At 42.9% G+C, this 19,780-nt stretch overlaps 1 protein-coding gene across 1 annotated transcript in view; it reads left to right on the top strand.

Annotated features, from left to right (window-relative positions):
- The first annotated feature begins 3,085 nt into the window (after nucleotides 1–3,085).
- Nucleotides 3,086–19,780, top strand: part of lrig1 (leucine-rich repeats and immunoglobulin-like domains 1) — a 29,532-nt gene continuing 12,837 nt past the window's right edge. Inside the window, 5 exon segments of the mRNA XM_030777013.1 lie at nucleotides 3,086–3,485; nucleotides 13,238–13,309; nucleotides 14,245–14,319; nucleotides 18,479–18,616; nucleotides 18,883–19,026. Coding sequence (XP_030632873.1) covers nucleotides 3,283–3,485; nucleotides 13,238–13,309; nucleotides 14,245–14,319; nucleotides 18,479–18,616; nucleotides 18,883–19,026 — 632 coding nt within the window. The 5' untranslated portion in view covers nucleotides 3,086–3,282.

Here is a 19,780-nt window from a genome sequence, read left to right on the forward strand (position 1 = left end):
CCCTCTCCAAGGTCCCCGTGTTTTGCACTTTCTCTTTAACAGCATGGACAAGTCGCTTTCATCTTTTTCTCCATCTGCAGACAAGCAGGGGAATAGATGGATGGTTGGAAACATCCACAGATGTGCAGACAAAGAGTGTCACTCATCTGTTGCACTCATCAGGTTCTTTGCAGCACACTTTCAAAACAAATTTCTCATCACCCAGAATTCTACAAAACCCCATCTCAAACCGGGCTGTCAAACTTAAACCGACATTGTGCCTGATTTCAGATGCATTTACCATTTGCATTGATGGAAAACTATACTTTACTTCATCTAGCCTTTTCCCTCTGTAAGGTAAAAAAACAGGAAAGGAAATTATCAGTGTCACTTAGGGGGAAAAAATAATTGCTCTGTTTCAAGTGTTATCATCACTTGAAGTTATTTCTTCTAAAGTTCATTAACTTGACACCTTTTCTTTTACAGCATAAGAAATCATTTGCTAGCTAGGTGTAATTCCACTTGTGGTGTTACACAACCAAGAACATCTTCCATTCTGTGTAATTCACTGAAACACACATTCAGTCTTTCAACCCGTCACATTAATCACTTGCACTGTTCCCCAAAGAAGATTTTTTCATGTCAAATCCTAGTGTAAGCTTATTACCACTTCTGGTTTGTGGGTTAGCTTACATTGCTCTGAGAAAAAAAAATGTGATTTTGAAAAAGAGAAGCTGTTGAAACCCGCAGTTCTAAATGCAGGTGCATGCATATAAACTCACATGAATGGAACTATATGGAAATGTATGTGATACGTACAGACAAAGGCTGTTGTATGAATTGTATTGAGTACAAACCACAGTGAAAGCAATAATATAATACACTTCATAACTTCATAAACATTATTTATTAGTATATTAGACAGTCTTTGTAAATTAGTTCAGAGGAAAACTCAGCTCTCTCGTATACGGCTTAATTATGCATGACTTTGATGCATGACATGAGGATACTCTAAAATGTTACATACTATGAACTTTTATAAAGATCTTAATTCCCTTCCCATTTCACATTGCTGACTGATCTTATATACTAGTGATTTCTATAGTTGCTCTCAAAGTTCCAGGTTATGGGTCTATGTATGTGCACATTATATATCAGCATTTTGTGGGACTGTCTCCCTGACACATTAGTACACATTAAAAGCTAAGTCTCCTCATAGCCATATCTCATTTTTACCCTTATCTAACCACCATCCGATTTGTTAAGCGGGTACAGCCACCTAAATTATTTATTTACATATTACTCTATTTGTTCAAATGTAAATGTATTGAATCTTCAAATTACTCAATTAAATGTTAAGACTTGTGATATTTGCACTGATTATTTGAACTATAGACCGAAACACCTCAACTAACGTTTTGTTTTATGACAGGTGAAAGAACACTTCAGTAGAGCGAGACAATATTGATTTCAGTGTTACACCCAGTGTTTTGACCACAGCGCCAATCAAAAGTCATTCCTGCAACATATTGTTTACCACTGATTTCCTTTCAAATAAATCATACAGAAAAACGCGTCAACGGCATTCTCTAAAACAGAACATCGAAATACCTGATCAAAGGGCCATTTCGGTTCTAGAGCATAAAATGCTACAGCACAGTTACAGTGCTTGAGATTGGTTGCTGCACACATATGGAGAGATAAACAACTAAAGCTGCTGTATGTCACATAGCCGCAAAAACAAAAACAAACAAACAAACAAACTAAAAAAGAAGGAAAAAAACTGCCTAAGCCTTCAGAGCTGTTCAAAGCGTTCAGTGGAGTTCAAGTTTCAAAAGATGCAACTGTTGTTAAAGCACATACTGAGATAATTATCTAACAAATTTGTTCAGCTACAGACCTGGTAAGTCTATTGCATACAGTTTCAGTTTTACTCATACAAATACACAGCTAAATTTGACAAATCAGTCGGCGTTTATTAGAATGCTCCAAAAGTTAAATGTACGTAATATTTTAGCAACGGAAAATCCACGACATTGGTCATAATTAATTGCCTTGTTATAGAATGTCATTGTTTTATTTCTTTCCAATCTTTTACATCATGCGTGTACAATGCGGCCCATTATCCCTTTAGGATGCGGTGAGAGTGAAAGGAGGTGGTGCGGTTTCACACCCGGGGTGGGAAACGAGGGTGGAGTCAACGAGTTGTGAGTGACAGCTGGTCACTGGCAAGCCGAACTTTATGGCGCCTGAGAAGCCCCCATCAACCAGTGAGATTAGGAGTTTTCTCATTCTTATATTTGGATAGCCAATTGGAGTGGTAAATGGGAGGTACCCAAACGTTCTGATGTATCCAACGTGGGACGACAGAGCGGATTGAAAAAAAGAAAGTATGGTCTGGAAAAGAAAAAAAGGCTGCTGGTAGATTTGATCCTAAGTTAAAGCTGAATTTGTTAGTACTCGAATAGCTGAGTTTTTGACCGTAGACTGTTTCTGATATAAGGTTGGTTTCGTCTCCCGAGAGCAGATACTGGACCGTGTGCGGCGGAAAGTTGGAGCAATCGAAGCTTTCACAGAAACATTGTTTCGCCTCGATGTGTTGCTGCAACAGCGCTCAGGACAAATCATCGACAGCGAACTTGTCCTTCGAAAACCGATTTCTCAACTTCAAAACTTCCTATGAACTCTTAAGTGAGGGGGGAAACTCAAGAGTGGATGGTGCGCAAGAGAGGACACTGAAACTTTATTTTGAGTGCCGATCACACGGCGCTGCGATTTGAACACGTTCCTATGGAGTTCATCGAAACGATTATTAATTGTTTTATCTTGACGAAGTGTAAAGAGTTTGGCAACAAAATAATATATGGACCTCGGAGTGATTGTTGATTTTTTTTCCGCTCAGATTTTCAACATCTGAGCCATCGCAAATAATCTAATGGTTGCCTAAAAGAAGCGCCTAGCTTTTAAGGAGACCTCCGTTTCAACCTTTTAAGGACAGCTGCTAGCAACTTGCATTTAGTTTTGGCTTCTAGACAAGTTTCTTGTATTGCCTTGTCGTGATTCACCTTTGATTTAGTTACGTAGGGCAAGGAGAGAGAAAAAAAACTTCACTGAGGACTTACTTTTCAATCAGGACTCATGTATTCCCTAAAAGTAATACAACATAATTATATGTTGTTTTCGTTTAAACAGATTCCTTAATGAAGGTGAAGTAAAGAGAGAACCAGTTTCACCAAACAATCAGATATTGACTTTGTGGATACAAGAAGAGATCAGTCGCCGCGCTATACAACTGGATACAAAATGGCGGCGTCCCTGGGTCTGATCGGATCGGTTTCATATTATATTTTTTATTTAGTTGTGTCGCTGGAACTGTTAATCAATTACGGACTGAGCTCAGATATACCGTGTCCTCATAACTGTACATGTTCAGTAGATACGGTGGACTGTAGCAACTTATATTTGACTGATATCCCTGAAGACTTGCCGATTCGGACGGTCTATCTGTAAGTATCCTTCACTAATTGGTCAATTTTTATCAGGATAAGCAAATATTTCTTAATGGCAAACAAGGCATGCAGGTCTTTGGTGCACGGTGCTTCAAACATATCATTTTAATTTAAATTCAGACCGTATATTCGTGTGTTACTATGGCAGATGATATTTGTACACTATTTGAAAGTGCTATGGAAATGTAACGACAGAAATCAAGGCAGCGTGTTTGAAAACAAGCAAGACGTTGGTTTTGGTCACGGATAAATTGGCTCGTTACATTAAGTGGACCACGCAGTACATTTGACAGTTGTACTTTCGTAATGATCGGTCATTAGTTCTGATGTAAAACCTAGATGACATATAGTCTCGCGCTTTTCAGCCACAACTTTTGAGATGACGGGCACAACACTGGAACATACTCAAGGTAACAAAGTATAAGAAGAACAGTGTCAATCACGGCAGATAATGTAGAAACCCGGTCCAGTTGTGGCAATAACAGGGTATAACTTCGTCTAATAGGTGACATTTTATCCAATCAATACTATATATTCTTTAAGTTCGATATTCAAAATGCCCTTGAAATGGGCTCAGTCTTAATATTCAGTAATTTAATTATTTCATAACTTGACATGTTAGTGTCACTCCCAGTAGGATTTATTATTATATCTCTGGAATCCATTCGTTGTCCTATTTGTGCAAATTAAGTAATACCCTTAAGTACTTGATAAGAAAAATTTTAAACAAGCATCGGCGCCATTGTCCTTGGAAACAGTAAAATATAGTGACAATGAAAAAAGTCTTGCTTGATTTTGAAAATCCAGTTCTCACTTGAATTGATTGACTCGTGTCTCTTGGACATCACTGTAAACAAACTCTCATTTCTTGTTCCTGTATTAATAAACAGCAGAAACGATAAGCTGTTGTGCCTGTGACCAATGAGAGTCACTAGGACAAAGCGGTGGGGATCATCTCTCCCGGTCACCCAGTAACCTGTGGTGGGATTTGTTATCATGCCACAGATATTGGATGTTTTTTATGTTTAGCCTTCAGCAGGCCTCCCTTCAGCTGAAAATGTGAGATGAAACTTTTAAGGGGAAAAAAACACACACAAGTAATCTAATTGTTGGTCACACACTTAAAGTGTGATCTCATTTGAGAGTAGCCTCTTCATCTTCTTTTTCCACACAGTATAGAACTATTGCCAGTGTCCCTGTGTCTGCTTTCTGTGCTGAATATTAAACAGTGTTTGAAACCAAGTGCTTCAGTCTAGACTGAAGTTGTTTCTGCTGTTATCTCTATGTACGTACTTGAGGCGGGCAAGATTTAAAGACCCACAGTCTTGTTGTTTTCGGAGTGAATGACTTTATAACTCTACGCTATCTGTTAAGCACCTCGATTATGTCTTTCATCATCATGTAAGATTGTCTTCTTTTGGCGGCAGATATCACAATGGGAACATTTTCAAACCTCTTTTGTAAGTGCCGTTTAGGTTATAGCTATCATAAAGCAGTTTAAAACATGGAAAGGGTGTTATCTGACGTTTTGCGTGATCCACTTTTTGGTCAGGGTCAAAATGATCTCTTTGAATTCACCCATATAAAAAAATGAATACCTGTTGCACCTGGTCTAAAGACATTTGTGAGAGTTTGAGACGATTGTTTAGTCTTGTCAAAGAGAAGGGCTGTCAGGAAAAGAACATGGGGCTGTTGACACGGTTTTACTTTTCTATTGCAAGACTCATTTTCTCTCAGCTTGTTTAAAAACCAAAAAAACCAAAAGAGAGTGACTTGAATGAACAGTCATTCTACAAGCTTTACCCTATGCCTGGGCCTAAAATCTCTGAATGTATATATTGGCATTGATACTACAGTTTTTCATTTCGTCATTATTGGTCGACCGCACGACAGCAGTGGCCGAGCTGATTATGTACGAGAATGAAAACTCAGAGTTAGTAGAACGCTGTGAAACTTACTCCTTTAGAGTTTTACTTCAGCGTGCTTTCAGAACAGTAGAGTGCTTCTTGTCAACATGGGATGCATGTCAGGCCTGTTTATCTCATCTTTGAGAGAACGCGCGAGAGGGAACTACCTTTCCCTGTTCTTTTCGGCCTTGGTGACAGGTATGGTTCATTGCTGAGAGGTACCACTTCTAGAAACTTCTCATGTTGATACCGTTGTCCACTCTGGGTGTTTAGGAGGATTTCGTATGTGTTAAGTTCAAGGCCTTTCTTCAGACGTGTAGTGAGAGAAATTTGGCCTCAAAGAGGTGCCATAGTGTTGTCTGGACTTTTGCAATGCAAGCATTATGCGTTGAAGTCTGCTCAAGGTTTGTTAAAAATGACGTCTCTTAACAGATACACATGGCCGTGCAACTCCAAAAGCTTATGGGCCTGCTTTGATTTTTTTTTTTTTTTTTTAAATTCGCTTTGTGTTACCTTACTGCTAACTGTCACTTGTAATTTGAACGTTTTAGAAGCTCTGAAACCAAAAAGGTTGGGCACGACTTACAGGTACAGTAGCCGAGTTTTAAGGTAGACGGGGGTTGAAGTTTGGGCGTTCATCTGTGGCGTATCAATCAAGAAAAGAAAAAGATTTCTGAGGAAACCCCCTGGACACTGCCTGTGTGTGAAAAAATCAACTCGTAATACTTTCCAGTTGTCCAAATAGTTCCCTTGTTCTGCCTTTTTTTTTTAACGGCTCCCCCGTGACCCAGCCTGGCCTTGGTGAGTATGGTAGGGAGCAGGCAAATGTTGGCATAGTCAGTGATTGGATAGTACAGTTACATTTAATGTAACACTGAAATCTAGACTTAAAATAAAGAAATCTGAGAGGAGAGATGAGTGGGCAGGATATGTGGTGGAATAAACGTGGGGGGGGGGAGAGAGAAGGTTGAACTGAGCAGTTGGAAAAAGTTGAAATTGAATGAACTTCATTCCATTTTATTTTGTTTTGTTTTGTTTTTAAAATAGTTTTATTGTGAAGTGTATTTATTTTGACACACATACATCAGATGTCAAATTCCCAAATCTCTTTTATTGTCCCGTGGGTAATAGCATACAATTCTGTTTACCTTTCTTATATTAGTTCATAAAGCGCCTCTTTTTTTTTTGTTTGTAGTAATCCTGTCAGTTTGTATTAAGCCTGTAGAAAGCCTATGAAATTCTCTTTTTATTTATTTATTTATTTTGTTGCATCTGTGCAATGGAAATGGATTACTCAAGTACTGAGTAGAAACAGAGACACAATAAATGTTATTTTTCATAATGGGCATATAGCTGACATTAGACAGATACGGTGTCCTCCAAGGCTTAGCTGAGAAGACTTGTCGTCAGCTTGTTCCTCTAGTTCTTTAAGTTTAAACTTATGTGCATTGTCCTGCTAAACAGTAACACTTATCAGTTTTTTTGTTTTTTATGTACTCAGAGGCTTTAAGGTATAGGATGCTGCAGCAGTGCCTAGAATAGTCCTAACTTCAAAACAGCCTGACTGGCTGCTGCTCCTGACCTCCGTGGAGCATGGTGAGTGTGTTTGCAGAGTCTTTGCAGAGTTAGTGGGCTGTCTGTTCAGCTCCTGGGGTTCTGCTGTGTTTGTTTAGTGCCGCATTCAGAGGTGTTTGTAAACACCCCCACCCCCCACCGGAAAGGTGCTTCTTGAGGTGTTGCGTTAGGAGGGGGCAGGATGGGAGGGGGAGGGGCTGCTGATGTGGTATGCGGGGATGTGGGTGGTCTGTTTGGTTTTCAGGTGGTCATGTGTTTGGGCGGGGGCACATTGTGTTAGTTAGAGGTGTTAGGTCATTGTCACGGTCTGCAGTTCTTTTAAATATTTCTGAAGTTTTTACGACCTGAAAGAATAACTCGCATCCTAATCCCCAACCCTCCCTCACACACAAAGCGTTTTGTACCACACGATGCTGTAAAAGACGTCTATTTATTGATATTTTGTGGAGATGCTGGTTAGAGGTAAAAAGCCAAAGCCAAATTTTGGCTTCAGGTGTGCAAAACAGCCTGAAACCCAGGGCTTGCTCTATGGCTTTGTGTGTTTTAGCAGTGCCTTGCTGTGTTTGGCTACAGCCTAGACTGACTGGCACAGGAATGAACTGAACCCTCAGTAGAAAAGCCATGGAGCACAGACTTGCTGGCTTTCAAGGACACTTCTTTGGAAAGAAAGAGGAGTGTAACGTAATTGATTCATTGGCATGCAGGTTTGTTTTAGTAAATGCACTCTATCTGGTTGACTGGCGCATTTATCAAAAGAAACAGAAACACACACACATCTTAAAACAATCTTACAGTTTGAAGTCTTGACAAAGTATTTTGTATCGAAACATTTGATACTTCTGACATGGAAAGTGAACTCTATATTTAAAATGACATGTTTTTGATAGAGTTCCAGCAAATTATTAATTTGCCCCCTTTTTTTTTTTTTTTACATGAGGGAGACCAAAATTAAGACATCTTGAAGAATTTCTGCTTGCAGGTGCTTTTTTTTTTTTTCAGAAATGTGAAAATCACAGCCTGTATTGATCACTGTCAAATCGGCATTTACAGTATATTATGAAGATAAATGTTATCGCATTTAAGAAATATGTGGGCTGGAGCCACAACTAATTTTAACAGAGTCTAGTCAAGAATATATTCCAGAATGGTTCTTTTGTTTAGACATATTTGTATGTCTCGATTTTTTTACTCCTTTTGTTTAAGTGAGTGTCTACAAAGTGTGTGTGATGGATGAATCATCTGTGAATTCTGTACATCTGGTAAGCGTTTGGAGATCTGGAAAAGACATCAGAAAAGAAAAAAGCAAAAGGGGGGGTGGGGGGGGCAAGTTGGAGAGGTGCCTCTCAACAGACCTTATGGATCCCTTCTCCACACATGGAGCCTGGAGACGAGGGCCCAGATCTTGACTGAAAAGTCTTACAGAGCTCCGAAGAGCCTGCTTTAACCCTGTAAGAACCCAGGAACGAGAACTTCACTTATCAGTTTCCCAGCGTCCCCGCGCACAGGCGTTTAACCGTACACATAGGGATTGTGTACCGTATATATCTATAGACAGGCTGGAAGTCTAGTAGACGCTGACGTATCGTTTGTGTATGTGTTTTGGCAGTGTGGCACTTAATGACAGAAAACCACCGGGTTGCACTGATATACTTTTACTAGGCTGCAACTGAATACAAACCTTTCCTTCTGAAAAAAAATTGTAGCGCAATTATTGCAAGGTTTTCATTCTTTTTTTTTTTTTTTTGCAAACATAATAAACCTTTTTGAGTGGGTAGTCTGTCGTCTAATGATCACTCATTTTCTTCACTTTGAAGTGTTCTGGAATAATCTGTCGAGAGTGAACCATATCGTATTTATGTTATTAGTGCCAATAAAAAAAAGAGGAGGAAAACTGGAAACACAATTATTATGATTGCTATTCATATAAAAGAAGCAGAACTTGTAATCAGCGGTCTGCGTTGTGTTTCTTTAGTCGCATACGAAGCTGTGTGTTCTGTTTTAATTTTTTTGACTTTGTGTTGGCTGGCGTCGACGAAACTCGGGCTCGCGCTGTGTCTGAAGCTATTGTAGGACCGTTGCCTGTTGCTCTTGTTTGATTGGTTACTCAGTTCAGTTTGCAGACTGGCAAGTAGTTCAGACATGATCATTTCGAGTTAAAAAGAAAAAAAAAGAAAGAGAAGGAATATGTAACAAGCCTCATTGTCTTATTTAGTGGTCAACAAACTCTATTTTTTTTTTTTTTTTAAATAATAAATATGTATTCTTAATCGTCCCCATTTGTCTGTTGTGTATACTGGTAGTAGATCGTGGCAGATCAGAGAGAGGACTCGGAGTGTCAGAGTTCGCGTTGATATCTCAGCATGGTTGCTTTGAAACATTTCTGTTTCTTGACACATTTAACTTTTTTTTTTTTTTTTTTTGAGGAGGGGGTTGTTTGTTTTGTGTGAGAGAGAGTAGTGCGATGGTACTGCTCCTGGATTCACTATCAGTAGCGTTGCTGGGTTGTAAAGAGTCCTTTATGACAGGAAGCCAGGCGGAGATGAAGCACGCTCTGTTGTGCTAGTGGCTGTCTGACTTTGTCTGGACTATCTGCTCCACTCTGCCTGTCTCTGACAGAAGGTTACTCTTTGACTAGTTTATTGCGCTCTGAAATGGGCTGTATTAAAGGAGCCTCTGTCCTCCAGCTGCATTGTAAAGACTATCACAGACATCACTTCACACTTTGAAAGAGCGAAGTTCACACTCTCCTTATCGGTGATAAAGATAGTCAGATAAAGTGAGTCTCGGGCAACTCTTCCCCACAACTGGGAGTTCCCTAAGGAGCCGTCGTAAAAACATGAACTTGTGTCCTTATTTGGGGGCGTACGTGTAATGAGAGGATTATTTTTGCTTTTTGATGCTAATGTTGACAAACAGTACTGGTCTTTTTTTTTTTTTTTGGCAAAAACAAGTTTTGTTTATAGATATGGACTGAAAAAAGCCGTCTTGTTTGAGACAATCTCTGGGCCAACTAGGCTCTTATGAATCCTCTGTTGTAGCCCCCCCCCCCCCCCCCAACCCCCCACCCCACCCAAGTAGAAGTTGTGCTTTCCCTGAGATTGAGTAGCAAGTGTTAAGGGAAAAAGAGTTTGATTGTAGTAAGTTAACTCGGTTTCAGGCGGCTCTCTTTGAAACAAAGTCCTGTTTGTTTGTCTCTATTTTATTGCCTTTACACTTATTGTTCCTTCCCAAATGAGTTTGACCTCTTTCCTGTGATGGGAGAATCGCCTTTCGCTCCAGTTTTCTGACATAAGAAGTCACGGCTCAGTTTGGCCTTCATGCTTAAGAGGAAGAGAGCTTCAGTAGAGTAGATCAACCTTTTTTTTTTTTTTTTCATCTGTTATAGTGCTCCTATCAATTTGTATATAACGACAGCTTCATTTCAATGTTGTATTGGATCCGTTTCCCCACTGTTGGCTTTCGAAAAGACCCCCAGATTTGAGGAGCGGCAGGGGAGTACTGAACTACTCAAACATGCCCATCCACAGAACAGACAAAGTAATGGCTTTGGACAGCTTTGCGGCGGGGAGGTGTTAGCCGCTAGCTAGCTTCTCTGGAGGCTAGAGCAGAGTCGGCTGCTCCAAGCTTTCTCCTGCCGTGCTTTAGGAGCTTCTGTAGTGGAGGGGGGGGGGGGGGGGTGCCCGGTGGCCCTCTTATGTGATTTTACACATCTGAAGGGGTGTGGGAAGCTTTATGCTGAAGACACACACACACACACACCCCGTCAACTGACCAACTGGCGAGAAACGCAGGCAGATTCTCTCAACTCTGGGGAAGAAAAAGACTGTAAGGAAGAATGGCCTCCTTGCCCACTGAAAAATCCCAGTACACTGTTTGTATTCATATGTGTTCAATTTGTTTTGTGGCCTGTTTGCTGTTTTATTCGTTTTGAAAGCTTAATCTATCATTTCAGACCGTAGACTTTATTGTTGAGACATGTAGTCATGTTTAATCATCTCAGATATTTATTAAACAGTTTCAGCGCTATTGTTCCACCGAGCGCCAAACATTCAAGGACGTATTTTTCAACTCCGTAACCTTCCACCAAAAACAAGATGGAAAGCATAACGTATTTAAATATTTATTCAGTATTTTGATCAGTGCTAATTTGGCAGCTAGTCATTTTCCATGACACCTTTTGGTGTTTGGTTCTAAAATGCGCGGCCTGAGGTTGACGCGAGCGTTTGAGGCCTCGTTGTTTTTTTACACAGTGTATTCTGCGGTATCACCACTGCAGTTACGTGCGTTACTGCCCCAGGCTGTAGGTGTGAAAGTTTGACTTGTCTGATAAGATAGTGCCTAAAACACAGTAGGCTAATTTAGTATAAAATCAAAGTTATATAAACACTTTTTTTTTTTTTGCCCCCTTGTGTCTTTTAGAGAAACTGGGGTTTCGTTGTTGCGAGAGCATCATTTGATTTGACTGGCGATTGCAAGATGGAACACACGGTCAAAACTAATCAGTCACTTTTAGGTGTGATTTTTCTCTTTGAAGGAGTTCTCATAGTTGTAGAGTACGTCCATAAGATTCCACCGTGGATGTTTTCATATTATTTTTATTTATTTATTTATTTATTTTTTGAATGATTTAGTTTGTTTCTCACATTAACATACGCGGTGTGTTGCGTTGTTCTGTAATTGCATGTGCGCACTTTTGCGTGTGCTTTAAAAACACATTAACCCGACAAAAGTTTCCCTTATCTGCTTCATTGTTGAAACAGTTACATTGAAAACCTGTCAATCCTCCCTCATGGGAAGTGTTTTTTTTTTCTTTTTTTTCCCTTTTTTCTTTCTTTTTTTCCCTCGTGAGCGGGGAGAGGGGCGCTGCAGCTAAGCCTCATTATCCTCCCCTTTCACCAATCCATAGCTTGTTAAACACTCACTCTGATTACTGTAGCCGATTAGCGTGGCAGGCCTGTTTTCTCAGCAGTATTCTTACCCCCTGGCATAGCCGATCTGAGGAAACCCTGCAATTTTTCACTTTGCTTCAGTATAATTAGGTAATTGCCTCCTGTAAGGAGGGGGGGGGGGGGGCGGCAATTTTGCAGTCTGCCGAACGGCGATGGAGGGAGAGCTGGGCTCCTGATCAAAATGCGCCGCATTGTCAAAGCTCTGTCCTCAGGGCAGATCACCTTCTGCTGTTATCTCTCTCTCTCTCTCACACACACACACCCACACACACTCATACACCCACACACACTCACACACACACACAGAGAGAGAGAGAGAGAGAGGGGGGACCTTGATGATAGAGGACTCAAGGCCAACACCTTCATCTATTGCTACTCTGTTTTGTCCATTCTAAGCCATCTTCTGAACCGTTTTTTTTTTTTCGTTTTGTTTTGTTTTCCGTTTTGTAAAACCTGCAATATCAAACTTTGTACCTAGTTTTCGGTGAATATCCCTCAGGTTTGCAATAGCGTACCTGTGACTTTTCTTTCTCTGTTGAAATCCTGTGGGTTAACTTAACCCCTTAGCCCTCACAAGAATGCGACTCATCAGGTACCTCCCTGTACTTCAGGCCCTGCCCGAAGTCAAACCTCTCTCTGAGGTCTCGTGTGCTGTACGATATTTGTTTTTGCAGTTCTGCCTTTGAAATCCAGACGTTAAAAATGATACTTTGGTCGGGAAATGCGTGAATATTGACCGAAGCGGCGAGAAAACGTCTCTCTCTCTCTCTCTCTCTCTCGGCGGTGTGGCGATGAAAAGCAGAGGAAGGAGAAAGCAGATAATCCAGTGAAAACAGGAACTAAGTGCCCAGTGACAGGTGGCGAGCAGTTCAGAATGAAACCGCGGGGTTGACACGAGCTCCCACAGAACTCTGTAATCAATCTCTGGAGTTTCATCAGGAATAGCAGGGAGCCAGCGCAGTGCCAAGCTACACACACTCACACTCTTCATTACCTTCGCGTCTCACTCGGACACGTAGCTGGAAACGAAGTCGCGTAGGGAGCGGGCCTGTAAAACTAGCTTACGCTAACTCGAAGCTGATTTTTTTTGTGTGTGCGTGTGTATGTTAAGCTTGCAAACTTGGTGGTGATTAAAGTCCGATCATTGAAATATTGTCAGTCAGGATATGGAAGTGTTATAGAATATTGCCAGCAATAGGAAGTTGAGGTATTAATTTTGATAAATCAATCCCTCTTCTCTTCCGCCTCTCTCCTCCCTCCCCCTCTCTCTCCTCACTCTCTCTCTCTCTCTCTCTCTCTCTCTCTCTCTCTCTTTTAGAAATCTGAGCCACAACAAGCTGACGGCAGTAGATTCAAACCTCTTCTCCCAACTGCCTAACCTACGAGAAGTGTGAGTAGCACATCAGACCCATAACCTGGACCCAGACGATGCGTCACTAGGCCAGAGCATCCTCTTCACGAGCTGAACATTCACTTTGAATCTGTCTTCTCATCCAGAGAGCATGATCAATAGGCAGACGCATCTATGAGCCCGGCCCTTTGTCTCCTTCCAAAGTTCACTCACGCTCCCTAATGCTTCCTAATTGCTCAGTTATCATTAGTTTATACACCGACGAAGTGTTTAATACATAAAGCTACCGTGAATCCCTCTAACAAAATAGCCCTACGCTCACGGCCGGCGTTAAACTAAAAGCTTCAAGGAGACGCATGAAGTAGCCTCATTAACACAATGACAAGTGTCTACTTCAGAGGCTCCTAAATCATTTAATGGCCATCTGCGTATGTTACTGGACAGAAAAATCGTTTTGTACGTCTGTATTGTTATTGGTTGGGGGGGGGGGGGGTGAAGTTAGAAGTAAAAAAAGGAGCTCTGTCTATAATGACCCTTCTCCATCATCACCCGACACCAGTCACAAACCTGTGTTGTAAATATTTTATGGAGTGAGGGGTTGTGTCTGGCCCCAGGCCAAAGACTCCAGCTCCCCCCCCCCGTCCCGTCCACCAGTACTGCTTCACCATTAGGCTGTCAGTCAGATGCATTGTCAGCTCTGAAACCATAACACAACAGGGTATTTTAAGGTACATTCTTCCTATACACATAGTATATATGTAGTTTGAACTCAACGAGGCCCAATTAGCAGTCATTTTACCTCCAAAGACTTAGTCAAGTGTTATTAAGTAACTCTGTAGCTCACACAATACTGTCTAACTAAGTGAAATGTAGCTTTTTTTTGTCGTTTGTTTTTACCATTTTTACATGAAAGTGTATATGGTAATACCTAACTTGTATAAATAATGTCTTCATGTCTCTGTTCTCACTTGCAGACGACTCGATCACAATGAGTTATCGTCCATCCCGTCTTTTGGAGAGCACTCTTCAGGCATCGTTTCACTTTACCTGTGAGTAAAAGAGCGGTAGAGATTACTTGTAAAGCCGCTTTAAGGTCACTTACTGTTTGTGTGTAATAAGATCTTTAACAATGTCTGAGTGGCATTTGTGTAAAACGTCCTACTGGTCTGTGGCAGTTTGAGTGTGAGAGTCAGTAGTTTGAAGCTATTTGGAGGTTGGGAGATGTCAGCTGACCAGTTAAATTCATAGTTAACACAGGCTACTCACGAGTCCCATCCGGGTTACAGTTGTGAAACTTGGCCAGGGGAGATCGACTTTTCTGGCATCTCACTAGAGATTAACTGCCCTATTTGGGAAGAGTGGTCAGCGGGCATTTTGTGTGTGTGTGTGTGTGTGTGTGTGTGTGCGTGCGTGTGTGTGTATGCGTGCGTGTGTGTGTATGCGTGCGTGCATGCATGCGTGTGCGCGTGCGCGTCTGTCACAACTGTGAGTCCAGAGCCTCTTGAACAAACTACAGTTGTGACAGAGAGCAAGTCCTCGAAATTTCTCTCAGCCTCCCCAGAGTTCGCCTCTCAAATAACTGCTGACCATTTGATTATAAATATGTAATTTTCAGTAAACAGGCTGTTTTTTGTTGTTTTCAGTGGTAACAGAACACAAGCCTTTCCTGTATCTTTAGTGTTCCCCTATCATACCAGTAATCTGCCCATATCAATTTCAGCTGCTTTGTAATGGATATCTGAACTCTCTGTGTGTCATCAATTTGATCCTCCCTCAGATTGCTCTCAGTAGGACAGTTATAGTGTCGCTCTCATTGATTTACATTTTATCATTCTCTTTCCCGTGAAACAGGGACGATCTCCTCCCGTCGGCCAGCTGATCTGTTTGTTTGGCTTTCTGTTGAAGGATTTGAATTTGTTTTGACACACTTTGGTAATGGGTTTGCATGCATCTGTTAACGAATTCAAGTACCAATGTACTTTCACAAAAGGGTGCTAGGTCAGCTAACGTAGCTCATCGTTTTGTCTGTGCATCCAAAGGGAACTTCTTTTTTTGGCCTGGTTTGAAGCCTGTTGCTATGTAATGGTGTCAGCCCCTCTTGCCTGATGGGAAGACCTATCTTTACAAAGCTGCACAGCTGAAAGCGGGTAGAAGTTTCAGCTGTCGCTGTCAATCACAGAGCTTACTGTAAAAATGGTGTAGGAGTGGTAGGCGGGTGACTAGTGGGCGGGCTCAGGATGACATCATCACTTACAGATGCAAGAGAACCTGATTCTCAGTTTTCCACCTGTGAGTAACCCTGCCGCTCGACCTCCTCCATGTCCACTGCATCCCACCCCCCACCCCGACCCCTACCCCCCTCCCCTTCTTCTGTGCTTCCCGGATCCTGTTCAGATAGCAGCGCGACTCACCAAATTCCTCTGCAGTTGGTTCACCAGCTGGAATGCTGTCAAACAGCAGTTCCCTGTGATTACCCCCCCCCCCCCCCCCCCCCCCCCCAAAAAAGCCAGCATGCTAACAGAGGAACGTCTGTCACCAGCGCTGAAGTCAATGCCCTGTTTGATTTGAAAGAGGGACCTAATGTTGTCCTGGAGAAAGCTGGGCACTGTGCGGCAGGGCATTTAGTCAGCTTTTTTAAAACATGAGAGCAGCTGTCGACGGATTTGTCCCCATCAGGTTTAACACGATTGACTGAATTGATTTTTTTTTTTCCCCCCTTTGCGAGCTGTAAGGCGCATTGTGAATGCCTATAGCTCAGAGAATTGCCGCTCAGGAACTGAGCGAGCGACGTGTTTTTCTGGCCGGTATCGTTTATTACGGCGCAATGCGCGCACCGATACGTTTTGCCCGACGCGTCTTAGAACGAGCGGGAGTGAGTTCTGTGGGCTCTGTGAGTTTGGCAGGTTCGAAGGTCCGTTGTTTTTCTGCCTTGGCCAGCGGTACTGTCTGTGCGGCTCTTGCTCCCATATGGCCCCTAGGCCCTTTTCATCTGCTCACTTTTGGAGTTCATCAAGCAGATAAGCCAATCATGGGCAGCCAAAGCAACTAACCTGCTAATCCTCTGGGCCACAGGGCTTTGGATGGGATTAATCAGCGGAGCCAGATCAAGTGCGCCTGCACTGCTCTCACAGTCCTTCCAACACAACAAGCTCCATCACATGGATGGAGGAAGAGACGAATAAGCCACTCTTTTGTCTCTCCTTGCCCACCTCCTGCTTATCGTGACACCGTCTGCTCTCTCGCTCCATGGGAAGAAAAGAGCAGAGCCGCGGAGCTGGTGTTGAACCCCCGTCGTTCGGCCTCTGAGAGAAAATGGCTCCTCCGGTTAACGTCAGCGCAGCGTTTTTTTTTGTTTTTTTTTTCCCAGCCGAGGTCAGCAGCTGTTGACCCCAGAATCTCTCCTGCTCAGTGGAGCCTCAGTGTTCTGTCAGTCAGGGCCACAACACGCCACTATACAGGAACTTCCTGTAGAGCTATGAGCCCTGGAATCATCCTTAACTATTTGCCCCTCTGTTTATTCAGGTGGGTTCAGTGGGGGAACTCCCCCCCCACCACCACCACCTCCATGGCCTTCCCTCCCCCTCCCCTCCCTTCCCCCTCCACAAACTCCCACCCAGAATCTCAGTTAATGGTCAGCACTGTGCATCTGTCTGAGGTTTGGGTCAAGACTCCCTCTGGGAATGAGTGCAGAGCCTATTTTTTTCCTCCCTCTCTCTCTCTCTCTCTCTCTTCTCTCTCTCTCGGAGCACCTGCCAGCAGACACCTCAGAAAGGCCCTCACTCTTCACTGTTTGCGGTGGGTTTTGAAAAGATCAGCAGCTCAGAAGAAGCAGCCTTTGTTGTGGCAATACAGAGTCACCTCCTCTCACACTCCAGTTGGCCCGTATAAACGTGTCCAGTAGGGACACAGGGAAAGCTCTGGCAGTTTCCAGACTGGAGAAGTTTGTATATCTTTGAGGGTGGTGTAAGGTAACTAGGAGGACGGTTAGTGTGGCAAGTCTAGGCTGAGGTGTCAGGGGTCAACGTTTGCTGGGAGCAATGGAGTGCACCATGCGTGTCACTAGAGCAACAAGCTTTAGCTGCAGGTCATGTGATTCACTGGCTACGTTTTTGTTTTTTTTTTTTGTGGTAGGTAGTTTGGCAATGGCAATGTGTGTCTCTGTGTCTGACTGACTGTGCGGGGTTTTTTTTTTTTTTTTTGTCCGCGTCTGCCCGTGTATGCCGTCTTTGTATTTGCGCTTGCGACCGTCGTTCAGATAGGTAAACAAAAGGAAGTGGCTGGGATTCCAGTTTTGAAGAGGGGGAAAAGATCGTTCCTCTCCAGTTTTGGAGTGCGGAGGTGGATCTGAACCAACCCCAAAATAAATGGCAGATGTGAAGGGACCGTGACCCGCCATTCCTTCAGTGCAGAGAGCAGGCGAAAATAAAACTCTTGATTTTCAAAGTAGCCCTTTTTCTCAGGCCTTCGCGCTGTAGAAACGGGAAGAGGAGGGCAGAGAGAGAGAGAATATCTGAGGAGTCCCACGGGGGGAATGACTTATGTGAAATGGCTGTCCTCACTGTTTGTTCTGTTTTGTCACTTTGACACTTCTAAGCTCTGTTTCTCACCAAGAAATCACTGTACTAAACATTACATCGTCCTCTTTGGAGCTTTGATAAGCGCATTACTTTCAATAATGGATTTGTAGCCAGACCGTTTTTAAAATAGGACTTAATAAAACAACATAGCAAGCCTTTATCAATTATTTAACAAAGCCATTGCTGTAGAGTCCCTGTTAAAACACATTCTGGCTGATATTATGCAGTGGGTTTTTTTTTTTTTTTGATGACAAATAGGTTCCGTATCAGGCAGCAGTCACTTTGCACTTCAGAGGGTGTGCAGAGACAAGTTTCCACTCAGCATCAAAGGAGCTCTGACACATTCCTTCTGAAAGAGGCCCGTGTGGTTGTGGGTCAGGGCTCTCCCACGCGGTGGGAAGGGTCAACGTGATGCCCCCTCCGTTACGCTGTCTAACCTTTATCGCACAACCAAAGAGATAGAATCTTCCCACTCAAGAGCTTTGAATTCACATGTAGAATGTTCTAGTAGAAGTTTGTTTACCATTACGAGTGGTTGGCTAGAGACTGCGAAGATAGCTGTTGATCACACCCCTGTCTACTCACACGGGTCCTGTTTAAACAGTGTTTTCTTTTTTGTTTTTTTTGTCAGGCACCACAATAAGATCCGTAGTGTGGATGGGACGCAGCTGAAGGGGTTAACCAGCCTGGAGACTCTGGACCTGAGCAATAATGACATCACCGAGCTGCGTCAAGATTGCTTCCCCGCAGACCTCCAGATCAAAGACCTGTAAGAACTTCTCACATACACCGCTCCTGTATGCCGCTGCTGAACGCGTCACCCTCAGATGAGTCGTCGCGTTGAACTGAGAACGTTTCATTTTGAGGAAACAAAGTTAAAAGCAGATGTAACTATTTTAAGCACCAAACAAAAAAAAAAAAAAAAGAAAAGAAAATCATTCAAGTGTTTGTTTTGGGTTAAACATCCGTGAGTGTCAAAACACTTTGATACACAGATGTGGTCACACAATGTCTTTGCTCATTGTATTTGTGCAGGTATCTAAGCAGCAACAAGATCACCCAGCTGGAGCCAGCCACGTTTGACCAGCTGTCCGGTAGCCTCCAGGTGCTTCGTCTGAGTCGTAACCGCATCTCCCAGATCCCAGTCAAGGCCTTCCAGCTGCCCAGACTCACACAACTGTGAGTAGCACCCATACCCCCACAGACCTATGCTCCTTCAGCAGGATGGAGAATATAGTTCTACTGCCAAAAGCATGGGGGAGTGAGAGAGAGAGAGAAAGAGAGAACTAGTCTCTATAGACTCAGTCCTGCTTGTGTTTGTGAGAGCGCTCTGTGGCCCACAGCCGTTGGTTAATATCAGAGCTGGGCGTGTGGCTGATTTATGAGCGGTGGCAGTGGCCGTGATGGGAATGCTCTTCATCATTGTCTGGTGCTCAGCCCTCCAGCACAGTGCTCAGAGAGAACCATCCATAGCTCAACACTCTCAGCCCAGTGGTAAAAGGACACATGTAACGGGAGGCGGCTCTATTCTAAATAGGGGCGCCCTTACCACACGGCTTCCCCTGGCACTTATTGTTCCGCAGGTGGATGAAGTGATATAGAATCTCCACTGGCTTATGGCAACATGGTGGAGGAAACAAAGCCTCCATCAGGATGTTTATTGTTCTGACACTCTCAGGTGCTGATATTAAACCTCTGTCACACACACCTGGTGCACGTATCTGGTGCCACAAAGCCAGAGCTATGTGCAGTGTGCGAGAGAGAAGGATCAGTTGAACTTAATGGGTTATTTATCATCAAAAGTATACATCGGATCTCAGATTTTTTTCTTTCTTTCTTTTTTTTTCCCTGCCACTTAAAATGTGGTCGCTTAACATCTGTGAGAGAATGTTTTTTCCCTCTGTTGATAGTTGGGTTGATGGATTTGTTTTTC

The sequence above is a fragment of the Chanos chanos genome, chromosome 6 (assembly GCF_902362185.1).
Source record: "Chanos chanos chromosome 6, fChaCha1.1, whole genome shotgun sequence".
NCBI classification, from domain to species: domain Eukaryota; kingdom Metazoa; phylum Chordata; class Actinopteri; order Gonorynchiformes; family Chanidae; genus Chanos; species Chanos chanos.